Raw genomic sequence first — 24,144 nt, 5'->3', positions numbered from 1 at the left:
GCCGCCCCTGACGCCCCCCGACCCCAGCCTGGCCTCCCTGCGCCATCTGGAGCTGAGCTCCGTCAGGTCTCTGCCCTGCTCAAGGCGGGCGGCTGAGGCCACAGGGAGGACGGGCGGGCACAAGTGGGCAGCCGTGTTCACCCGTGGGCTCTGCCCATCCGCCCCAGACACCCTGAAGAGATGGGGCGAGGCCCGGACCCCCAGACCAGCTCTGGTTTGCTGGGAAGAAAGCCACGTCCTGTGCGTTCAGTGTGACTTCCCTGAGGGCCACCCGGCCACGTGGCTGGTGGCAGGGCCCGCCTGGCACACCAGGGCCCAGTCCCTCAGTGTCTGGTGGATTGGGGGCGAGCGGGACAGCGAGATGCCAGCCTCAGAGGAGGGGCCCAGCCACTGAACTTCCCTTTCTGTTTCTGCGTGAGTCCCTTATACGATCACTTTGGTCAGGTATGTAACAGTCTGTGGCCCAGACACAGCAGGCGGGTAAACACTTACGTTCTCATTGTAGCTGAGGCCGCTGTGCTGAGTCCCAGGCTGGCATCCTTAACCTCAGGGCCCTGAAGAAGGAAGGAACGCTGAGAGGTGCAGTTAACATCATGCCGGGGCCAGAGTGTAAATGGAGTGCTGAAACCGGAGCTCCCTGTGGCACCGATGACAGGTGATTATTATATACAGGTGTACATACACATACATGCATGTGCTATGTATATACCTCTATAGATGTATGTGCTAATAAGCACAGCACATACATACATATCTACGTCTATATGTGTGTATATATTTCTGTCTGCTTATCATTATTTGCTTTTCTGTAATATTTGTTTCAAGTCCTTTTATTGAAAACTAACTTCTCCACGAAACTGCAGCCCTGCGGGGCTGAGCCCTGAACAGACTGTCTCCTCCCAAAGGCTGGTCTCGGAGCTGGCCCCTCCTCTGGGATCCCGTCCTGAAGGGCGGCTGCTGGGGAGTGGGGCCCGGCCCTGCCCCCCGCCGTGACCTGTCTGCTGTCCTCTCTGCCCGTCCTCTCTGCCCGCAGTTCCGGCTGCCTGGCCCCCGTGTTCGTGTACGGGACGCTGAAGACAGGCCAGCCCAACCACCAGGTCCTGCTGGACGGCGCCCACGGGCGCGCGGCCTTCTGGGGCCGGGCCTGCACGCTGGAGCTCTACCCGCTGGTGATCGCGGGCAAGGACAACATCCCGCGGCTGCTGAACCTGCCGGGCCGCGGGCACCGCGTGGCCGGCGAGGTCTACGCCATGGACGAGCGGATGCTGCACTTCCTGGACGAGTTCGAGGGCTGCCCCGACATGTACCAGCGCACCCGCCTGCGCGTGGCCCTGGAGGGCGCGGGCGCGCCCCTGGAGTGCTTCGTGTACAGTACAGCCACCTACCCGCCCGAGTGGGTCCACCTGCCGTACCTCGACGACTATGACTCGCAGGGGAAGCACGGGCTCCGCTACAACCCGCGGGAAAACAGATGAGCCCTGCGGGTGAGGGAGGCCGGGGACCAGCCCCCAGGGGCCGAACGAGGGCGCCATAACGCCCTTGGAAGCCAGTACTTGAAACAAATCCTCTTATCTGTCGGGGGTGGGCGGGGGAGAACACCTCTTTTTCACTGGCAGCCGATTTCCCAAATAATTTTGAGGTACTGATAACAAGACTGTTTCCTGAAATCTGTCTCACTATGCTGCTTTCTTGCTGGCTGCTTAAAGAGCATCTTGGGCTTGAATGTACTGGATGAGAAAAACTCAGGACTTTTAATTCTCCTAAATGACATTTGAAAACTCATGTTATCATGCTTTTCTGATTATGCTTTTTTTTTTCTTTGCTTTAATCTGAAGATAACATTTAAAATGAATATCAAGTCTTTGTGTGACAGCTAGATTTTAACAGCCCTGCTGTATTGATTCTGACCTGTAGCATTGAGAAAAGAAAAATTTTTAAAGCTGATTTTAGACCTCTCAATGTAATAAAAGAACCTCAAGAAACACATGCTGTATTTTAGAGTTCTTTTGAATATATATGATATCATTCTTCATACTTTTTGCGATCAAGCTTATATAGAGATGATTAAAGATCATATCAAGTTGAGAAATTGAATATAAAAGTATTGGCGGTACTGTTAGCCCTCTTTCTGAGTCTATTCGGTAGTAGGTTCTTTTCCTCCTCGTCTAGCAAAATAACAAACACCCACTTGCTGGCAGAGCATCTGAACACCCTGATTTCAGACAGGCTCACGGGAGCCCTGCCCCACAAGGGAGCTGCCAGGGGGGACGAGCTTTTCAGAGAGAAACCAACGCATTAGTAATTTGTTCTTCAGGCCTGACAAAAAGCTTGGCTTCCAAATACAAACAGCACTTAAAATAATTTTAGCACGGCACGAAGTACCAATTACTACCCACCTCCATCTGATACTCTGTCAGGGTGGCCTCAAGGCCGCGCACAACTCTGCCTCTGCTCACTCACCACTGAGTATCACATGCATCCTGAGAATTTCAGACCCAGATGAAGATGCAGCTGCTGGTCCCAGGTAACTTCGTTCTCTGTCGGGAGAGCTCGCTCATGCGTCGACTTAATGGTAGACTGTGATGGCTAACTGCATCTGCTCCAGAAGCATGACTGTTATTTTTAGCCCTTTTCTTCGTAATTGGAAACTTGGTTCACAAAAACACAAAAAGGCGAGGGTAGGAATCCGCTGCTGGGCTCCGCAGCCCCACCACCACCACTGGGGCCCGGGAACCCTGACTGGTGCCCTGGGAGGGATGGGGGTCGCCCCTGCGGGCTCAGGGGACCCACACTCACTGTCAGATCACCATCAGTGCTGTCCAGGCCTCTGGAGAGCATGACCAGCCAACCACAAGCGGGACTCAGGGCCTCAAGCAAGATGAAGCAGGTAATCAGATTACAAGGTGGCAAATGCTCATTTAATGAAACTGAAGGCAAAGAACTGGGATTTATATACATTTTTAAAAAGGATCCCGATGAAACGCTGGTATTTTAAAGCCTACTGGCACAGCCCGTAGCCTCTTATGTACATTGTCTTCATGCAAAAAAAGGGCAAACTAATATTTAGACAAATGCTCGGTTTTATTGATTTCATTTGGACACTAGGAAATCTCACAGCAGAAGTACAAATCATATGTACAAGTATTTATATCAATAAAAATTTCCATTGGTGATTTTTTTGGCAGAACGCTGGTTTTGACTGTATGTGGAGTAAATATGACCATGTAAAATCTGCCGCACAGGGGTGTTTCTGCCGAACGCCTGAATAAATTGAGTGTGAAAGAATAATAATACAAATGGCTAATTAAATTGGGTGATGACTGAAAGGCTATAAATACTTCATTCCAGTTCCACGAGCAGATCTCCTTCTCCAACTGTGTCTCCAGCTTTACAATGTACCGATTTCACCTTGAATTTAAAAAAGAAGAAAAAAGAAGAGGGGAGAGTAAGAATTACTAAGCAGACCAGGAGGAAGCAGTCTTGTCCGGTTCTGGAAGTGAAGGCGCAGCCGGGCAGGCTCTGGAGCACAGGCAGAAGGCGGGCAGTGGGACACCCGTCGAGGGGACCTCACTCAGGGGCGTCCTCAGGTGGCTGGGGCCCTTGCGGCTCCTAAAAGCCGCTGCTCCCCGTGTTGCTGCAGTCCTCTGCCCAGGGCGCCCTCCGGGTTGAGCTGGCGGGGACGATGCTGGCTGAGTCTCCACCCCCGCCTCCTGTCTCTCACAGGTTCAGGTTTGGAGAAATGCTCCCTCAGCGTTAATGGTAGGAAAAAAACCAAAACCAAACCCCACGCAACAGCAGAAGCGCCCGGCCTGATCAGAAGCTTCCTGTGAAGGGAGATGAAGTTCTCAGGACGCGGGCCAAACCCCGTGGCTCCCACGATGTCACCTCCGTGCCCTGATTTCTCCTGATTTCAGTCAGCTTTTGCTTTCCCAAATTTGTGTTCACAGTTAAAACTAGAGACTGCCCACTTGACTTGGTTGTTCTTGCCTGGGCATGAGAATGAATTAGGTTAGAAGTAGGTATGAGGTTAGAAGTCACAGGCAGTCTGGGCAAGCGGCAAAAGGCCCAGAGCCGTGGGGTTGGGAGCCCTGGCCTGCGCTGGTGAGAGCGGCCTTCATCCCCTGAGTTCCAGCCTGGGCCTCTCGGGAAGAACAGAGCCTACGTGGCGACACTTGGAAGGCCTCATTCCATGGGGGCTGTTTGCACTGAAGTGGCTGCTTTTTTTCAATAAGCTCAGATATGCAGATGACACCACCCTTCTGGCAGAAAGCGAAGAAGAACTAAGAGCCTCCTGATGAAAGAGGAGAGTGAAAAAGTTGGCTTAAAACTCAACATTCAAAAAACTAAGATCACGGCATCCGGTCCCATCACTTCATGGCAAACAGATGGGGAAACAATGGAAATAGTGACAGACTTTATTTTCTTGGGCTCCAAAATCACTGCAGATGGTGACTGCAGCCATGAAATTAAAAGACACTTGCTCCTTGGAAGAAAAGCTATGACCAACCTAGACACCATATTAAAAAGCAGAGACATTACTTTGTCAACAAAGGTCCATTGAGTCAAAGCTATGGTTTTTCCAGTGGTCATGTATGGATGTGAAAGTTGGACTATAAGAAAAGCTGAGCGCTGAAGAATTGATGCTTTTGAACTGTGGTGTTGGAGAAGACTCCTGAGAGTCCCTTGGACAGCAAGGAAATCAGACTGGTCAATCCTAAAGGAAATCAGTCCTGAATATTCATTGGAAGGACTGATGTTGAAGCTGAAACTCCAATACTTTGGCCACCTGATGCGAAGAGCTGACTCATTGGAAAAGATCCTGATGCTGGGAAAGATTGAAGGCAGGAGAAGGGGACGACAGAGGATGAGATGGTTGGATGGCATCACTGACTCAATGGACGTGAGTTTGAGCAAGCTCCGGGAGTTGGTGATGGACAGGGAGGCCTGGCGTGCTGCAGTTCATGGGATTGCAAAGAGTCGGACACGACTGAGCGACTGAACTGAACTGGCTGCTTTTTCAGATCTGGAGCCTCTGGTGTTTTGATGGGCTGTGTGACTCCAGAGTAGAGGGCCTGCTTCCACTGTGAACCGGGACCCAGGAGGAAAACTGGCCTCTCAGAGCAAGAACCGCCAGCCCCTGGCAGGGCCACTCCTCTGCCCTGGGGGGGCAGGGCTGAGCAGACAGGGCGGGGCTAGCGTGCAGGTTCGCCTAGAGCCCATCAGCACCCAACAGCAGCAGGGCCTCCCCGTGAGACCCTGGGCCCTGAAGACATAAACCACGTGCACGGGCGGGCTCCCAGCTCCCTCTTCATTTTAGTATCAGCTCCCCAGCCAGGCACACTGGCCCGTGGTGTGCATCTAACATATATTCTGGGTCCCCCAAATGCGGCCAGGTTCTCATCACAAAGGGAAATCTGACAACAATGCAGCATGAATGTCAACTAATCCCGAGGAACGCACAGGACAATTTTTACAAGCGCAGAAACCAACATGTTCTTATTCACTTCTTAGAAAGGAATCAGGTGTGGCAAGCAGGATTCCCCCAGAGCCCAGATCACACCAGTCTCTTCTCCCAAAACTGGGAGGAGATGGGGAGCAGTTGTCCGAGGCCCCCTCCAGCTGGGCCCGATGCCGGGCCTCTGTCCTCCTGGCTGGCGTGGGACTGGGCGTCCCCCTTGGCCTGGTCCCTGAACACAGGTTTCATTTGCTCTGCAGGAGGCGGACGGAGGCCGTGTCTGATGCCAACTCCATGGGCAACCAATAGTACCTCTCTGCCAGGATACCCACCGTCCCCAAGGCTCCAGTGCCGTTCCCAGGAGTGACCACAGCGCAGAACATGGCCAGTCTACACTGCTGTCCCCACACACGACCCACGCTTCGCTCCACTATGCAGTACTTCCAAAGCAAAACACCCTTCAGAAAAGGACCATTCTGCTACAAATGGTGCCTTTCAAGTCGCAGATGAGGAAGTTCCTGCTTAAAAGGACTTTTCTATTTTCTTTGACAGAAAGTACATTTAAGAAGTTTTACTTTTAACAAATCTCAGTAATACATCTCTCCCTCCCCCGCCCCGAATCGTGAAGTCCCACATGTGTATGTGGGCCTTTCAGCTCCTCTTGATCGAAAACTGAATTGTTCTCTTTGTGGAGAAATTATCTTGAAGAGTTGCATTAATTTCTGCAATCTCTAAAAACCATTTCCTGCTGTGTCACCTATGTCTCAGATAACTCACTGCCTCTTAAGACAGATGTAAACATTAAAAATTAAAGACCCCTTAATTTGAAAGACATTAAGGTGAAGAACAATTGTTCTTGAACCCATCCCCTCCCACACCCTGGACGTCACACAGACTCTCCCGGGCCTGATGTCTAGGACCCCAAGGTGGAGACTCCGCTTCCCATCATGGCCGCCTGGGCTGGCGGGCCCTTGGGGACATACCTTGCCAGTCTTCCCAGCAGTCATACTGTTCTGCATCTTCATGGCTTCAATCACACAGATTTCCTGACCTTCTGCTACCTGGAAAACGAACAGAGTGGACAGGCCTGTTAAAAGCATGCAAATTTCGCAACAACGTTCAAGAGGGAGGCCGTTGACAGAGTCTTCGTCAAAGCTCTGAGATACAATCTAAACGGCAGCAAGAGTCTCTTAGTACTTGGGAATTCCCTGGTGTCCAGGGGTTATGACTCCGCACTTTCACTGCCAAGGGCCCGGGTTCCATCCCTGGTCGGGGATCTAAGATCCCACAAGCCAGGTGGACAAAAGAAAAAAAAGAAATAGTCTCTAATACTTTATATTCCAAGCACATCCTTGGGGGACCCCAAAGGCCGTTCCTTTATTAAGTCGTCACCTGAAAACCATCCCTGACAAGAGGTTTTGGGTGCTGCTGGTGGGGCCTTCCCCAGGGAACCTCTGAATCGACTTCTGCCAAAGAGATGTGGCAGAAACGGAATGTCTTCCATTTAAGTGAAACGTCCAGAATTAGCACATCTCAACAGACAGAAAGACCTGTGGTTTCCAGTAGGGGCGGGAGTGTCTGCGGGTGGGTGCAGGGTTCCTCTGGGGGTGACGAAATGTTCGAAGGTTGACTGTGGTGATGGCCTCACAATTGTGTGAAGACACGAAACCACTGAGGTGCACACCTTACGGGAGCGACTGTATTGCATGTGAACGTCATCTTGGTAAAGCTGTTATCAAACGGCGGACTTTCTGTCTGGAGCCCTGGGGAGCTGGGAACAAGAGCCAAGCACCCAGGTCACAGGACACTGTCCCAGCCTTTGTAAGACAAGCCGAGTACTGACAACCAGGTGGCTCCCGGGAGGCCCCTTCAGGGAGTGACGCCTAGCGCCCCGTCCCCTCCTTGCAAGGGGCACTGACTGCTGCTCGCCAGCTGGGGTGGGGGAAATCCAGGCGGGGCTGCCATATAAACCCCTGGGGCTCAACCTGGGACTCCTACCCAGCGTCGGGGTGAATAAAGGCCCTTCTGGTTCTTCTCCTTTCTCTGCCTTCGATGGGACAGCACCAAGGAGCCGGGCGGCATTTTTCTCCTCTCTTTGTGGAAAGAGCCCTGCCCTCTTCAAAATGGGAGAGCTGAACCTCCCGGGGCACCCGGCTCTCCGGGGCGCTTGGTGGGCCCCCTGGCGTGGGGCTGCTGGACGCCAGCGCCCATCCCGTGTGGCAGAAGTGCCTGAGAATGTTCCTTCCCCCGAAACCCCCTGACGATCTCCGAGCCCCCAGCCCCCGCGGCCCCCCGTGCCGCACAGGCTGTCTCGCTGGCACCGGGACCACCTGAGCCGGTGTGTCCTCCTCCGCCGGTTGGGCGGCGGGCTGCTGCTCCCTGGCACGGGAAATGTGGGAGGAGAGGGGATGCCAAGCTTGGCGGCTGGCATGGAGGCTGGAGAGCCGGGTGGACACGCGGCACCCGCAGCCCTCCATGACCCACCAGCACCTGCCTTCCAGAGAGCCGAGAGCCAACTGCGGGGTCTGTCTTCATCATGTGGAGGAGGGGGCGGTGAGGGCGGCTCCGGGGGTGTCAGAACGGCCAGCCCGCAAGGCGGTGCCTCCGAGCCTTTTTCTCTCTTTTGCACGCCCCCGGTGGGCCCAGACCATGGCTCTCAGAGGCCGAGAGTCCAGGGCTGGCCGCACACGGCAGCATTCCCACCCAGGACGCGCGTTCCAGCCTCAGGGCCTGCAGAACTTTCTGGAGAGTGGATCTGAAATTTGGCAGTGGAAATTCCATCTAAAAAATAGTGATGGGTTCTCTGCCTCTGGGCTCCGGGAGCTCCTTCCTTACAGAGGGACCAGTCCCCACCTTGTCCCCCAACCCGTGGGGAGCCGTGTGCACTCGCCTGGCACCTTGCCCAGCTGGGCTTCCTCAGCTGGTATCTGAGTGCCCAGAGCCCGCTTCTCTGTCCTTGGCCCCGCGGGCATCTCTGGGGCGGGCACCAGCGTGCCTCTCCGGCAGCTGCTTGGCACTGCTGGCCAGACAGAGCCCCTCACCGTTGCTCCACAGGATCTTCTAGAAAGTGAACTCGCAATTAATGCGACTGTGAAAAAGAAACGAATGAACCTGGGAGATTTCCAGTGGTCACCCGGGGGGCAGAGACCAGACTGCCGACGGTGATGCCCAGAAGAAACACCTAGAAGGGTGGGGGGGCTGGCCACAGCCCCCGTCCAGGCTCAAGCCGGCTACGCTGGAGGTGCAAGCAGGGCCTCAGAGCCTGGCGGCGGTGGAGATGGCCGAGAAGATTCTGGGGCCCCACTGACCTGCCAGTCCCAGCGGCTGTGTGCCAGCAGCCAAGGAGGGGACGTACAGGCAGCTGCGAGGGGTGGGTCCCCAATCACCCACCAGAAAAACACAACCTCTGATCCAGCAGAGATGCTCGGGAGAGGTGGGCAGGTCCCCCAGCAGGAACCACTCCTTCTCCCAGGTTGTGTCTCTCAATCGACTGTGAAAAAGAAACCAATGAACCTGGGAGATCTGCAGTGGTCACCCAGGGGGCGGAGACCAAACTGAGGAGGACGCCCAGAAGAGTAGGTTAGAAAGGCTTCAGAGAAGGCGCCTGCGGACTGGGGTGCCGACCCGTGGCCTTGGGGCCCTCCACAGCTCCCTCTCCTTCCCCCATCTCTGCTGGCCTCAACTTGTGTCATCTGGTGGAACTTTAACTCACGGCTCCTTCTGCGCTCACTCATTCACTCGCCACAATCTGCTCTGAGGCTTACTTTTTGCTCCTTAGTCCCTAAAAGAGGAAAAAACTCCTGGATAAGTTGTTTCCTGATGCTCCACCAAACACTGAGATGCGTTGCGGTCAGCAGAATCGTGTTATGCACGCACGCACACACGGCACGCAACCGTGTAGACACACGTGAACCTGACCTAAATCCACGCTATTTCATCCCTCACCAGTCTGAGGCAGGGAAGCGAACACAGTACAGGCCGGACGTCAAAGAACACAGATGGGGCTGGAACCGTGGCTACTCCCACAACCTGCAGGACCCATGGGCTCCAGCGCCAACAGTCACCCGGATGGCAGGACACAGGCCTCTCGCCTCAACAATCTGGAAGCTTCCTTGTCCACGGGTGCCTTTCCCCCTCCCCTCCCCGAGCGCCAGGAGCAACGGAACACTGCCCACATCTCCCCTATGTGCTCAGAGAGCCGGGGCGCGAGCTGGCTGAGGGGAGAGGGCGCTTGACGGCCCGGTCTCCATCCGACAGCGCGCACGGCCGGGGCCGCCGCGGGGTTTGCGGGCGCACACTTCCCCAACACACTGGTGGATCATCTGATAACAGACTTAGTGATTGTGACAGGACGTCTCCAACGTCGGGCTTACAAAATGGTCACAAGCCTCATGCAAGTCTTTTTGATAAACCTACTCGGCCTGATGTACTTGGCCGCTCCCTGTCTAATTGGTGTAAAGTTTGGAGGTCTGAATCCCGTATCTTTCATCCGGCTTATTGCGTCCTCTCCTTTGACACGGGGTCAGGGTTCACATTCGCATCCGATTATCGCAGTGCACTCATTAGGCAGGAGCCCGCCTTGCTCCGAAATGAGTAAGCCGGGGAGAAACCTCGGCCCATTTACTCGGCAGATTTTAGCATGTTTGGGAGGCCTGAATGTCACCCGGCATGGCTCTGGGCTGAAGAGTTTCAGACATCTCCAGCTGATGATTAATTGTGAGTGATGGGAAATAAAATCCAGTAAAGCCAGCTGCTTGCCATGGTCGGCAAAACGACTCTAATGGATATAGGCTGCCAATTTTCCAGTTTTACTGGCAAGTCTTCCAAGTGTAATTAAGGGAAGTTATAAATGATATGGAAATCTATCAAGTTCCATTTATTTTCAGAGGACTCTTTCCCCAGAGACTTTTATCTTCAAGCTTATAGTCTGCTTTGTTGTGCTAATGATTTAAATCACTTATTTCTGATTAAAGCCCCCAATATCCTTCTACCGGGTTCGCTTTACTCCTTCCCCAGAGATGAAAGACACAGAACCTTCTCCAGCATGTGTCCCTCTGGGACACCAGGCTCAGGCCGGAACGCATTTGGCAACTTGTATCGTTCCAACTGCAAATGCAAGGAGAAAACTCCAAGAAGGTGCAGTGGGAGAAAGAGAGGAGAAACGGGGGAGAAAGAGCCCCTCCAAACATAAAAGGAAGCCCTACCCCCACCCCAAGTCCAGACTTGAAAGCTGTGCTCAGGACCAGACATTCATCAGAAGGTGCTGTAGCTCACTAATGTTATTTGATTTGGAATAAAAGCATGAAAATGATGGCAAAGGCCTAAAATTGGAGATGTGAAGGATGACTGCACAGTATTCCATTTCTCAATTTCATCCTTCAGAGCCACAAAATGGGGGTGACACAGTGACAGGATGAAATTTACAGTAACAGCTGTGGTCTTTCCACACAAGGGAGGCCCTTCTAATGGGCTGAGGTCTGTTTTGAACAGACGGGGAGTAACAAAACAAGGCTCCCTATTAAGAGTGTGCAGTCATATTTCTGATGAAGAAAAGGATGGTGGGAGTCGGATTTCCTTTAAGACGGTCCCTACCCTCTTCTGTTGTCCACAACCAGGGCTGTTTTTAAGGAGTTATCCTGGAAATAGAGGAAAGAGGCCACAAATGGCATGGAGGGTTCCCCCCCACCCCCCGTAAGCCTACTTTCTAGCATCTCTAAAGGATGCATGGGAAACTGTGCCAGTGGCATATGGCTTTCTACTGCGCTAAACATTCATACAAAAGACAGGTTCATCAGTCATTGGAGTATCTGGATAAAAAATTAGCTCCTGATGGATGGTATTTTGAGCTTACCTGCTGCTAGTACATTACCAGAGAAACACAGGTTTTGAAACCCACATGACATTAGAAACTGCAGACCATGAAATACGACACGTGCAGGAGCACATAATGTACGCCAAATTATACAAAATAATAAATAAGCTGTTTAAGCCCTCTGCCTAAAACTGGGCCCGCTGCAAGGAACCCTGGGTCACTTCTACGCAGGCCAATTAATGCACAGCATCTGCTGTATAGAAGCAGGGCATGAAGCACTTCCGAATGATTTCAGCAATTAAAAGAAAAGTGTTTCCTGCCTGTTCAGACAGCAACTGTTTCAATGCAAGAGTGAGCACCAAATCACTGCGTGCAGCTGAAAAATTAAATCCCCCTTTTTTTGGAGGGTGGGGGGGTGGGGGAAGAAGGGTGGGTGGGAAAAAGAATTTTTATGGAAAAGGGAGCTTTCTTTTGTTGTCCTACATTCTGTGTTTTTCTGCCAAGTTAGACAGAAGGCTTGGAGGGCTCACCGGCCCGCCCTGGTCTCCCCTTCTGCTGCGCTGGGCCACCCGAAAGCAGGGATCAGTATCAACCCTGCTGCCGACTCCACAAAAGTGAAAATCCTTCAATTACGGTTTTAAAGGCTGTTCAACTGAGAACACAGGTGCCTGAATGCGGGGCATTTTAAGGCCCTGAGATCTGAAGAAAGACGCAGTTAACAGCTACAGGCAAAAAGCATCTCAGATTTGGTTAAAAGGCAATGCGAGGATCTGATTATAATAACTTCCTCTTTCTGAGCTGGTAAGATAGGCTGGGTAATATCCCATGATATTTCCTGAAAAAGAGATGTGCATTCACATTCCAAGATCTTCACGTAAAGAGGGTGGGAGAAGAGACCCCGGGAGACCGGGCAGTGTTTAAGCAGTGATGGAAGGGACCATCATCGGATTACAAAGAAAGAGCGGCCAGGCGACGGAAACGCTGCCAGAGCCCTTATCTGCAGCATGAGGCCTCCTTTACCAGGCCTGGGCACCCAAGACTCCCTCAGGAGGCCGCTGCGGGCAGAGGCACTGGCCCAGCCCGGCCCTGCTGGGGCCCCAGCTGCCCCCTCGCCCACCCACCCGAGGCTGCCGTCCTGACCTGGACGCGAGCTGGGCATCAAAGCGGGGAGCTGAGAGTCTGGGGAAAGAACACAGAGAGGCGGCCAGTATGAAACGAGTCCAGCTTTTCGGGAAATTCCTTAAAATGAAGAGAATTACTACTTCCCAACACCCTGAAGTGAGCTCAAAACTGGAGTCAGAACCTCTAAGTTACAAAGAGAACCAGTTAAAACTGACATCACTCATGGTGCCTTTAACAAATCACTCTGGATTGTCAATATGTGTGAAGTACGCTGCTTTAAAGGACTCTGTGAGATAATGATCTTTTAACATTTATTGTTGTTACTATCATTTTTAACAAAATGGCAAGAGAAGATATTTTGAGTCTCCTTAAGGTTGGGAACTGTCATCTTCAAAAACGTTTAAAACAAAGAAAACATGTCGTCTCACCCCAAGGAGATCATCCCTTGAAAAATAAAATCAGATGCCAACTTGTAGACATGCCTACAATATCTGACTGGTCCACAGAAATATTTCATTTTATATCGATCCTTGTCAAGTTAAAACTGTAAAAACTCCCCAACTGTTACCACCAATAAAAACTCATCATTAACAGTCAAAAATAAATGTCATCTGGAGAAGATAGAAAGGCCAAATTCAGGATGGCCATTCCTCTGAAGAAGGCAGGGCAGGAGTTCTACTGGGCAGAGGCCACAGGGCAAGTTCCCCATATCGGCCATGTTTTCTTGTTAAATAAAATCTGAAGGAAAATATGGTAAAGGTGAGCAGAGAGCATATGAGTACCTGCATTATTATACTCTACAATGTTCTCTATGTTTGTAGTATTTCATAATTTAAAGTTTAAAAATGTTCCAGAATGAACGCATGAAGTTATACCTGCCTTGGAATACAAACAGGTGTGGGTGAAACACTGGCAGCTGATCAGACACACCGAATAACCGCTGCTGTATAAAAGTGGGAACTGAGTGATGGCGAGTGTCTCAGGATTGGAAATCCTAGAAACCGGAGAATCTATCAAACAGCCAGGCCAGGTCCTCTGCCAGGGAGACGCAGCTATCAATACTGCGCTGCGTGAGGACGAAGTCACCCCTACCCAGCCCTTCTCCTGCTGGAGACCTGGGGCCGAGGTGGCTTCAAAGACGAAAAAGGAAGGTCTCCTGCCAGGTTCCTTCGCGACTTCCTTAGCTCTGCTGTGAGCTCAGTTACAGGTGGCTGAGGGACACGGAGCAGCTGAGAGCACCACTCTCACCCATGTCCCCACCCCCCCGCCCCCCAGGCCTCTCCCCAGAGGAGCACGTGCCCGGAGGAAAATCAACCAGGGTGATGTCTGGGTGGTACTCCCAGTACTGATTCCACACTTTATGTTCTCCTTGTGCACTTTATAGAATATACCTTTCTTTTTTTGCCCAAGACAATTGTTCATGAGAACAGCAATCTCAAACAGCTAATTACCCTTCTGCTAATGGTCAGGTCCATTACAAAGTGGATCTTCCTCATCTCAGCCCTACTAAACCACTCCAAACTCTTGTCTTGCCAATACTGAACAGGCTAAGTGGTAAGAAAAAGCAGCAACAGGTACTCAATACCGATCTATGATTTTACCTGGTCTGACAAACTGCTGCTGCTGCTGCTCAGTCGCGTCAGTCGTGTCCGACTCGGTGCGACCCCACAGACGGCAGCCCACCGGGCTCCCCCGTCCCTGGGATTCTCCAGGCAAGAGTACTGGAGTGGGTTGCCATTTCCTTCTCCGGTCTGACAAACCAGTAACTCACAGAATAATAGTTAAGAAAGAAGGAAATGTAAATGGGTATACAGCCTGCTTCTGGTTCATATCTCACAGTTTGTGATGTATTAGATGGGTATTGTTTTTTTCCTTGTAATTTCCCATTTTATTTAGGTATAACTGACATACATTACCGTACAAATTTAAGGTATACAGCATAACGAGTCAAAGTTCATATATTGTGAAACGACTACACCACAATGAGTTAATATCCATCAAACTAGATGAGCATTTCTGATGCAAATCTGAGATGACTGCAGAATCTAAACAGAACTAGAAAGAATCTTACTTAAATGCAATATTAAAATATTCCCATGGGTTGCCTCATTTTTATTGTTTGTTTCTGAGATCAAACTCAAAATGAAAATTGTATCACAAATTCAGCAGCGGTAAGTCTAATGCTGGGGGAAAAATGTATTCAGCATCATTCTGAAAGAATATATATTTTTAATATTTTTGTTCAAGAAATCATAAAGATAGTAGTTTAAAAACTTAAAACAGGTTATCTTTTAAATGTTAGCTTTGATTACAGAAATGCCCCTAGTTTATGATATTGTTAAATGTGTAGAAAAGTAGGTATTTTTCAAAATGAAAAATCAGTTATTTTAAGATTATTTTCAGAAGGAAGATGAAAAAGGCACGTAGGAAAGGCATATAAAAGTCACTCTAGCAACTGTTTTCTGAATTAAATGTGTGATTCTAGCTGTTCTCAATCCACCCTGACTTCATTTCTTGTTGGTTTACATGCTTATATGCATTCTACCACTTATGAACTAGCATTCCCTCCCAACATATTCAAAAAGGTTATTATACAATCATTTAAAAACTGATTTTCCTACCACATTTAATGTTAAATAGCATGTAATAGACACTGAGAAAGTATTAGCGACTTTTGCTGTGTGAACTTAAAATGAGCACTTAAGAGCAAAACCCAGCCTCTGTACTGGGGATGTGGCGGGGGGGGGGCAGGCAGGGCGAGTCCTCTCCCCACTAAGCTCTCTGACCACCTCTAAACGGTCACCTTGGGTCATTTTGTCCTGAGGCCCTCAAACTCTTTTAAAACTCTTTACTTCGCAGAACAGATTTGCCCTTTATTACCTATGTGACACGCTATAGTATGAGGCCCACCGTGCCAAGACCTGTCAGGTTTTACTTACACTAAATATAAAAATTACAGATAGCTGGGATTTAAACTATACAAAGTAACATGACAAAGAAAAACAGAATAAGGGTAGGCCCTTCCTTGTTCTCTTGGTCCGTGTTTTCCTTGAAAATATGCAGAGATGACTAATTCCATTATCTTTCTACTGATAAGAGGGGAACCCTGGCCAGCTATTGTTATTGCCAAGAACAAGACAACATGCCCTGCAGTGTTAAAATAATTTTAAACCTCAAAACTTGAAAGCTACAAGAATTATTTTCCTGCAGTGGCCTCAGGTATGGGCCGTGCCTTTAGCCCAAGAAAAGTTCCTTGTGTTCTCATTACGCAAGGCAGAGTTAACTGTAGGAGCTGTTAGGAGAGCAGACAATTAAGCATCTCACCCCCGGCCTCTGGTTTAGGTCTTAGCAGTCTGGGGCATTTTCCACAAATAATAACTCAAGGGAAAATACTGTTTTATCAAAATACAGTGATACAGAATACGAAAGAAAGTCCTGCAAGGACCAAAAGTGGCATCGGAAGCTGGAAAGAGAAATTAAAACAAACATCTGCCCTCCGTGAACAGCCTGACCACACAGGTGCGCACTGACAAGGTGACCAAGGGGCGAGTCGGCGGACCTCCCCCCCAAACCCTGCCATGTGCTCTGACTTTAAAGAAATACCTAAAATAGAGGGCCCAGTTCCTGCTCAAGGCAAACCACTCTTGAATACCCACATTTAATTATTGGTGGTGGTTTCCAATGTCTGAGCTCCCCCAAATGAACCAAGACCTAATACCACACTGTCCCATTTTACTAAAATGCTGTGCTTTCCCACACTAAATTATGAACCAGGGAACGGAGAGTATGAAGGCCAAACCCTTGTGGTATCTGGAGCAGCTAGGCCAGGAGGAAGCTCTTGATGTAAACAAGAAGGCTGCAGGCTCCCCGTCCTCCAGGGAGAGAGCCGCCAGCCTGAATCCCACCCTCCCCTTCCATCTCCCTTATTCTCCTCCCTCCTCTCAGGTCCTGATTCAGGTGTTAGAAAAGTGAGGATTTCAGTTAAACACTGACTTTTTTTTTTTCCCTAAGTGCAAATGTGGTTTTATAATTAAAGCCACGCAATTAGAACTGATAAGCTCAGGATGGCTGTATACAGCCTCTGTGGCTTCCAGAAAAAGATTAAGGAGGAAAATGAAAAAACAAAAACGACCCAAGCACGACCCCTTCCCACTGCTTGCCAGCCTACACTCCCAGTCGCTAGGCGATTCCACCGACCGCTCTGCTCATGGGGTGGGTACAGGCCTTCCCAACATCAAGGCCAAAGCCTTCAGAACGAAGCGATACAAGGCAACCCCCACCAGCATATTCAACCCAATCTTGATTCCACATCACCTCTCCCAAATCCTTGATGCTAGGTAGCCTAACAGTCCTAAAGAGGGCTTTCTTCTGGGGATGTCAGTGCTTTCAAATGTAACAATCCCCAGCTCCGAACCTCTTTTAAAAGCCGGTACTTCCATTTCTATGTCATCAGGTAAAGCAGTTGTTGCATCCGTTTTCCAACTTCACATATCAGTTTCAGGCCTAATCATTTTAAAACAACTGAAACCAATCATTTTTTGCTAATATTCGTCTATTGTAAGTACTTTTTTAGAAGCTAATGCCAACCAACTACATTAGTTTTTCTCAATATTATTTTATTTACGTTAATAAAGAAACAGAGAGGCAGTTTTCATGTAATCTTTACAAGAAAATACGTAAACTCCTGTGACATAACAAAATGGAATCACCGTATCATCCACTGAAGACTTCTGCGCTTGGCTGTGCTCTCCCAGCACAGAAATAAAAACGCAAGGACTGAAGTGCTCCCTGGAAACCTTCCAGCTGCATCTTTGTTTTCTTTTTACTTTCGATGCTAATCAATAGATTTCTATCTGTTCTAGGACAATGACTGTATCCTACCAATCTGTCCACGCATATGACCTGGAGACTGAAGATGTGAGGAAATACTAATAATATACCCTTGATTTGTGCCTTAACTGTCACAAGGTCAAAATGAAAAAATTCAAACTGTGATCCTAGATTTTATTTGGGAAGTGCTCTGGTACCACACAGATTACGGCAATAACTTTCCTTAGCACCCTTCCCGTTTATTCCAGGATGCGGGCCAGAAGTTCCCCCATCAGGGGGCTATTTCTTGGTATGACTTCTTCAGGGATGCTTAAACCACAGAGAGCTAGAGGGTAAATAAGAATTTTAAATAAACACTTCCTGAGACGCTAAATTTGCCAAAGAAACAATGGATCTGGCCTTATTTCTCTTCCAGTTTCCCTGGGTAGCTGGGGAGGAGAGGCTCTGAGAGAGACGGTGATGTGAAACGTTGGACAAAGAGCGCACAAAAGCTCCTCTGCTGCATCGTGGGGTGGCATGACTCAAGAACGGGACCCTGCTTCCGTCTGCCCCCGCCCACCCCCTCCGACAGACAGGGATGGTCCTTACCAGGTCCCCGGGCTTGACAGAGATGGCCACCACCACGCCAGGCATTGGGGAGCGCAGAATGCTGCTTGTGTCCTCAGCAGCTTTTTCCAGCATGAATTTGTTCAACTCTGCGGCGAGCTTGGTGAGGATACGTACCTTGTACTACAAAGGGGGGGGGGGGGGGAGAAAAAGTGAGATCACATGATGAACTTTTCCTCCTCCAATGCAGCAATCGTTCAAAATCAGTTTTCAGCTCTGAAGTCACATAGTTTTTCACTATTGCACACGGAAGCAAAATGCATTCATTTGCTTCTGCCCTATGCTGTGAGCCAGTTGTGAACGAATTTTCTTGAAAGCGGAACGAGTCCAGTAATTCATTAGTGACAGACAGTAATCACCCTGTATCATTAACAAAAACATCTCAAAACCTTACAAAGAAGACAGAATTTTCCTGTATTCCCTTAGAAACTTTTCCCAGTGGACACACGTTCTGCAGCTGGGCCAGCCAGCAGAGAAGCGGGTGCTGCCAGCACTCACCGGTAGGTGGCAGCAGACGGCTGTGTCAAACCCCCGACTCCCCGGAGACAGCGGCTGGACTGTGTATCAGTAAGTTAAGACAAAAGGTTTTGGTGTTCATTTGGGGCAAAAGAATATTTAAAATTTAGTTTTTTTCCAGTGACATAAACCATTATATTCATGATTGAAAAAGTTACCTTTTCTTTTTAAGCACAAGATTACACGGTCTTTTCAGCGTTAACACGATGGTTAGGGTTGATGAAAATGAAATATAATGTGAATATCCTCTACACCAAGAGACAATAACTCGAGATTTTAGAAACCACCGAAGGGAAACAATCCGCAAGCCCAGGACTCTAATGGCCCATTTTCTAGATGGCTCTCAAATGGTGAGGGGTACACGAAAGGCAGCTCAGTCTACCGGAGCATTTCTAATACAAGGAACTTCTGCCTGGCGGGGCGGGGGCGGAATCCTAGAGCTCTGTGAATAAGCCCACGAACCAGGGTTCGGTCTGTCCAAACAGTGACATGGCACGGTTGGGGGAAGTGTTGCTTGCTCAAGTTGGAACCACCACCTGAAGATTTTTCTGATTCCTACCAAAGAGCATCTCCCCTGGGGGCAAGAGAGATGGCGTGACCAGGCAGCTCCATTTTGTTAGAAAAAAGCTGTTGTAGCTCAAAGCCTCCTTGGGCATCGTGATGGCAGGGAGGCAAAAGCCAAATGGAATCACCCTTCATCCTGTCCAGGGTGGTGGACATCTCTAAGTGTGCTCTCAGGGCCTAATTTTAAAGGCGGCGGGGGTGGGGGTGGGGGGGCCGCGGCTGAGGGCGGGGAGAGGGCCCACGGCAGAACTTGGATGGCCTAAATTCCAAGCAGATTCGTGACGCTGTGACAGGTTGAATAATAACATCTCCTGCATGTTTTCCTTTACTCCTGAGCATGTGTTTTGCAATCCAGACGTACAAGTGTCTGCCAGTTTCTGAAGGATATGATCCTTAAGTGAAATTACAGTGCAAATAAAAGCTTTTTGCTCCTATTAAAATTCATCTGAGTCATAAGTGGCGAGGGAAAAAGCAAGGAGAATGCACTCTGCTGTCACTCTAATAAACATTCTGGGCAGAGGGGCTATTTATCAACGATGAAATGCACCTTAAAGTCCTTCATTAAATCTATGGGGGGGGTTGACTGCAGGGTGGAGGGGAGAATATAATTGTACCAAATTGCACAGTTTTAGTCTCTGCGCTCTGAATGCCTTGGAAAAGCAAATACCACCTCACTGGAAGCATCAGAGTCAACAACAACAACAAGTTACTCGTCTGGCGGACACCATCCCGTGTGGCTTCTCCTTGGGACTGCTCAGCGCTGGGCCCAGCTGGCTAGTTTTCCCCGGAGCAGACAGATCTTTTCTTCTTGTGTTTCGCACAATTTGACTTCAAAATGTGAACTCGGGGCAAGGTTATCTTTCTACACCCAGGATAATTTGACTTATCACATTTCACTATGGAGGATGCCCTTAAAAACCAATGTTAGCTGCATCCCAAACCAGCCCTTTCGGGTAAATAAAGTGCCAGGATTGTCCTGAGCGCCAGTGCACCCCAGAAATGATAAGATCCTGACTACAACTGGATCCTTTTTACTATTTTTGTACTTTTCCTATCTGGATTCCTTTCTCCATGGGACTCCTGCTTTGCTTGGAAGGAGATGTAAAAGAGTCACAGAACTCAATGCCTTTGGATTCGGTCTTTGTTATTGATGAGATGTTCCTTTTCCTTTTGTATTTGTTTATTGTTCTTAAATCTGTTTGGGGGATAAGCGACTTATTGTAATCACAAGCAAAAAATAACAACGGGCGTAAATGCCTCGGGAGAGGCCCTGTTGCAAACAGTTGGCTTCGAGATGACCTTTCTGAATAGAAAAAGCAGCGGCAGCGGCGAAGGTTCTCGTTTTAAGATTATCTTTGATGTTGTCCTGACCCTTCACTGTGCCCGCACAAACATGCCTTCTCGAAACAACCTCTGGGCTGGCAGTGCGGTGGGCCAGGGGGCGCTGGGCAGGATGGGGGGTGAGCGGACAGGCAGCCCAGAGGCCCATCGGGGTGAACTGCGTGGTGAGAACCGTAAACGCTTTCTGATGCCCCAGAAAGGCAGCCATTTAAGGATGCACACGAGGGCTTTCAGAGTTTATGATCAAAACAGCTATTTACTGGTGTCTCTGAATTCTTAGGGGGCACAGGCAGAGCAGTCAACGAGATGAGAGATTTCAGGAAAATACCCTATGACGTGTGTGCACTTTTATCCTATGCTAAATATTTTAATATTCCTAAGGGGTCCCATAGGACTTTTCTGGAGAGTTTTGCTGGTAAGTTATTATTTTCAAGCAGAAAAGTGTTACTCAGTTGTGTCCAACTCTTTTGGACCCCATGGACTGTAGTCCGCCAGGCTCCTCTGTCCATGGGATTTCCCAGGCAAGAAAACTGGCGTGGGTTGCCATTTTCTTCTCCAGGGTAATCGTCCCGACCCAGGGATGGAACCTGGGTCTCCTGCACTACAGGCAGATTCTTTACCAGCTGAGCCCGAAGCAAGCAGACAGACCACCAATTCGCTGTTTTGGGGGTGGCTGGCCAGGATGCTAAAGGTTCACTGATGAGAGAGCGAAGCACAATCTTGGGAGAAGCCAGAAGGTTCTGCCCTCCTCAGGTCTGCAGAAATGTCTGCTTGATGTTGAGGCTGCTTGCTGGTGGGGGAGGCTGGAAGCTGAGCGGCTCCGGGTCCATCAGGAAGGAACCTCACCCTGCGGGTGTGGGGAGGTGCTCTCCAAACCACAGGCAGATTATTAAGTTCTTGAAAACACATTTCGAAGTGTAAGTTGGAGCAGAAAACAGGTGCTCCCCAGGGCTCCAGTTACTCAACCTAAGCCTCACCTAGTAACCTAATCATGGTCAAATAATCCCAGCCCTGGCTTTTAAGCAAATTCATTTTGTGGTGTCTGCAGTGAAAAACCATATCTAACAAGAAAATTTCTCCCTAGAAAGTTCAAAAGAAAAATCATACCAGACATAAAAAGGATCGGGAAGAAAACTACAAGAGATGGACAATTAAAAGGAACAACACAGTGGAACTGTGTTAAAAATGAACATACAGCTCTCAACAGGGAACCTGAATCAGGAGAGGGAACGGTGGTGAGGCGGGGGGTGCTGGGTGGGGTGGTTGCTAGGGGAGGAGAGGGCCCGTCATGGTTTTGGGGGGAGAGATGCTTTTTAATCAGACTTGGTTAACGGCAACATCCTGCCAGTGGGCGTGCCCACTCGTGCCCAGCACACATGCTGCTTGGTGCCCCGGGCAGCAAAGAGCCCTTTCGGTGGACACACTGCACCGGCTTGCTGGTGTTGGTTTAGCATCTGCATTCCCTCATAGAGCTTAAATCCCCTTGCTGCTTCCCGAGGCCTCCAGACGGACCAGCGGTTTTATGCATCCTGAGTGCCTGTAAGGCTCAGGGGTCTGGGGGTCCCCTCACAAGGTGAGTGCTTCCGGTTTGTTTCCTTATTTTTTCAGTTGTGACTTCAGAGGCTCCTCTGTCACTCCTCGTAAAGCAGGCTCAGCTCCGGTCTCCCACCCTGCGTCATTCTTCCCTGAACAAGAAGCATATTTATGTACAGCTGACGCTCTGCTCATGGTTTTCTTGTCAACCATGGGCCCGCTCAGCCACCACGGACTGAAGGATAAACGATGAAGCTTCGCCATCAATTATTTTTCATCAGTTATCTTAACATCCTGAAGCACTGGCTTTATACCGTACCTCGGCCCTGGCTAAGTAAGGTGGCAAACACATTTCTCCAAATACAAGGATCTCTTCTCATTCAGAGTTTTATACCTTCTGCCCCAAGGGTCTCCAACGTAAAGCTGTGTCTTCATTTCCACCGTGCGGCAGTGAGAGCTAAGGCTGAAACGTTCCTCTCCTAGTCTACTTTCCTAACCCTGAGCCGGAGGGAGGGAAACTGTCAATGGTTCAAAAGTGACAGAAATGCCAAGCTGCAGAAATGATGATAAGTCTTTGAAAACAAAGGTGTTTAAAAAAACTAGGGGGAAAAAAAAAAAACCCACGAGAAATACAGCATGTAGGTGGAACCAGGACTGTAATTCAAGCTTGTTTTCCTTTCCTAAATTCTCTGTGGAATACACAACTGACAGTGGAGGAGAAACAAAGCGACGGTTTGAAGCCCGGCAAAACACATTCCCCTCTACTTCAGCATCAGGCCCTACAAAACCAAACCAGCCAAAACTGTCCACGGAACGGCATGGTAAACAGACAGAATGAAAGCCTGTAGCTGTCCTCCTGGAAGCACAAGCCTGGCGAAGAAGGTGAAATGAAGAGACAGCAGTTCAAGCGCCTGGTACAGCTGCCGTCACTGGGCAGCCTGTTAGCATAATACTGAGACAACTCCATCAGCACAGTCTCAAGGTAGCTGTCAATCAGAATGCATCATTTAATCCAACAGCACTCAGAGGACTTTCTCCGACAGCCCGCGTGACAGCGTATCTACAGCTCTATTTATATCAGCGCCCGCTTGTGTTTACAATGCTGTTGTAATTAGAAAAGATGCAACAGGCAGCAATATTATTGAGATCTCCATTTTGCAGTATTGCCCTGGAAAGTGTGATCTTGCTTCACAGAGTCATGCTAAATGACAAAAGGCTATTTTCTTCAATCTCCCAGCTCAGACAGCACTTCATTTGCAGCTATCTATAATTAGATTAATGGTGTAGTGCAGTACAAAGCGGGCCCACTTCACATCAGATAGCATATGAATTAAGACAAACACTTATTTCAATTCCAGGCAGAGAAAGCAATGACTGGGGTATTTAGCATACCCTTTATGGTGGAATGAGATGTTAATTGTGTACCATTACCTCTAAACTGCTTGCTTGTTGTATAAATCACTGTGCTAATTGATGCAGAGATAGAAATGTAGCCACAGGCAAGAAAGCAAAGGAATGAGGGCTGAAGATGGTGGATAAAGGATTATCGACTAAAACCATATGGAGATGAGGCTCCTTTGAAACCTTTCCTTTCTGCCCAGGAGCAGGATTTCTTACAAGTACAGAAAACTTGTATCAGGAAAGAAAATTTAATTTTTTGCGTTTCTTTTTAAAAACACAAATTTCTTGGAAAAGTTCCTAGCCACCAGAAATCCAAATAAGAGGCAGGTGGAATTAATCTGAAGTACACGTACAAAAACATGGAAGCTGTAAAGTTTTCAGATAGTCAGCTCCCTGTCTGGGTTTCTGGCTCACAGGTTTACTAAGCGACACTGGGAAACTACCTGGAGGGGATGTTCCCGACATGTCCACGGGGCAAAAATAAGTTTTTCCCAAGACCCGAGGCTGTGCTTGTCCTGTGAAGAACTGACTCATTGGAAAAGACCCTGATGTTGAGAAAGATTGAAGGCAGGAGGAGAAGGGGACGACAGAGGATGAGATGGTTGGATGGCATCACTGACTCGATGGACATGAGTTTGAGCCAGCTCCGGGACTTGGTGATGGACAGGGAAGCTGGGCTGCAGTCCACGGGGTCTCAAAGAGTAGGACATGACTGAGCGACTGAACTGAACTCTAAGAAAAGAGGCTGTTCTTACAGGCCAAAACACAAAACGAACCTGGGCTGGCCTAGGTGTGTGAGAAGACGTTAATGATGTAGAAACGTTTACTTGGGATGTGAATCTAACAGAAGAGAACCATTATCATCTGCCACTGGAATAATGGTGACTCTCCACCAAAACACTCAGATGCGACTCCTCCAGTTCATGATTTCACATCAATAGGAAGGAAAGAGAAAGGAGACCTT

The 24,144-nt window shown here is 49.2% G+C and overlaps 2 protein-coding genes across 28 annotated transcripts in view; one reads left to right on the top strand and one right to left on the bottom strand.

Moving 5' to 3' along the window:
• The window catches only part of GGACT (gamma-glutamylamine cyclotransferase), a 46,983-nt gene extending 44,999 nt beyond the window's left edge, over positions 1-1,984 (top strand). For all 3 annotated transcript variants that reach the window (XM_081548990.1, XM_081548989.1, XM_081548988.1), the window contains exons 4-5: positions 506-655; positions 1,034-1,984. In XM_081548990.1, the coding sequence (XP_081405116.1) occupies positions 594-655; positions 1,034-1,475 (504 nt within the window). In that variant the 5' untranslated portion in view covers positions 506-593 and the 3' untranslated portion in view covers positions 1,476-1,984. The remainder of the gene's footprint in view (positions 1-505; positions 656-1,033) is intronic.
• The window catches only part of PCCA (propionyl-CoA carboxylase subunit alpha), a 409,555-nt gene that overhangs the window by 876 nt on the left and 384,535 nt on the right, over positions 1-24,144 (bottom strand). For 18 of the 25 annotated variants that reach the window (XM_081548973.1, XM_081548977.1, XM_081548970.1 and 15 more), the window contains 3 exons: positions 17,808-17,948; positions 6,439-6,516; positions 3,063-3,408 (listed from right to left, as the gene is read on the bottom strand). In XM_081548973.1, the coding sequence (XP_081405099.1) occupies positions 3,340-3,408; positions 6,439-6,516; positions 17,808-17,948 (288 nt within the window). In that variant the 3' untranslated portion in view covers positions 3,063-3,339. Of the gene's footprint in view, positions 1-492; positions 638-2,396; positions 2,649-2,796; positions 2,869-3,062; positions 4,292-6,438; positions 6,517-17,807; positions 17,949-24,144 lie in introns of those variants that run through there. The other 7 variants (XM_081548964.1, XM_081548951.1, XM_081548950.1 and 4 more) reach the window with 4 other exon arrangements.

The sequence above is a fragment of the Giraffa tippelskirchi genome, chromosome 12 (genome assembly GCF_054371585.1).
Source record: "Giraffa tippelskirchi isolate mGirTip1 chromosome 12, T2T-mGirTip1v1.2.pri, whole genome shotgun sequence".
Lineage (NCBI taxonomy): Eukaryota > Metazoa > Chordata > Mammalia > Artiodactyla > Giraffidae > Giraffa > Giraffa tippelskirchi.
This window is presented reverse-complemented; position numbering and strand designations above follow the sequence as displayed.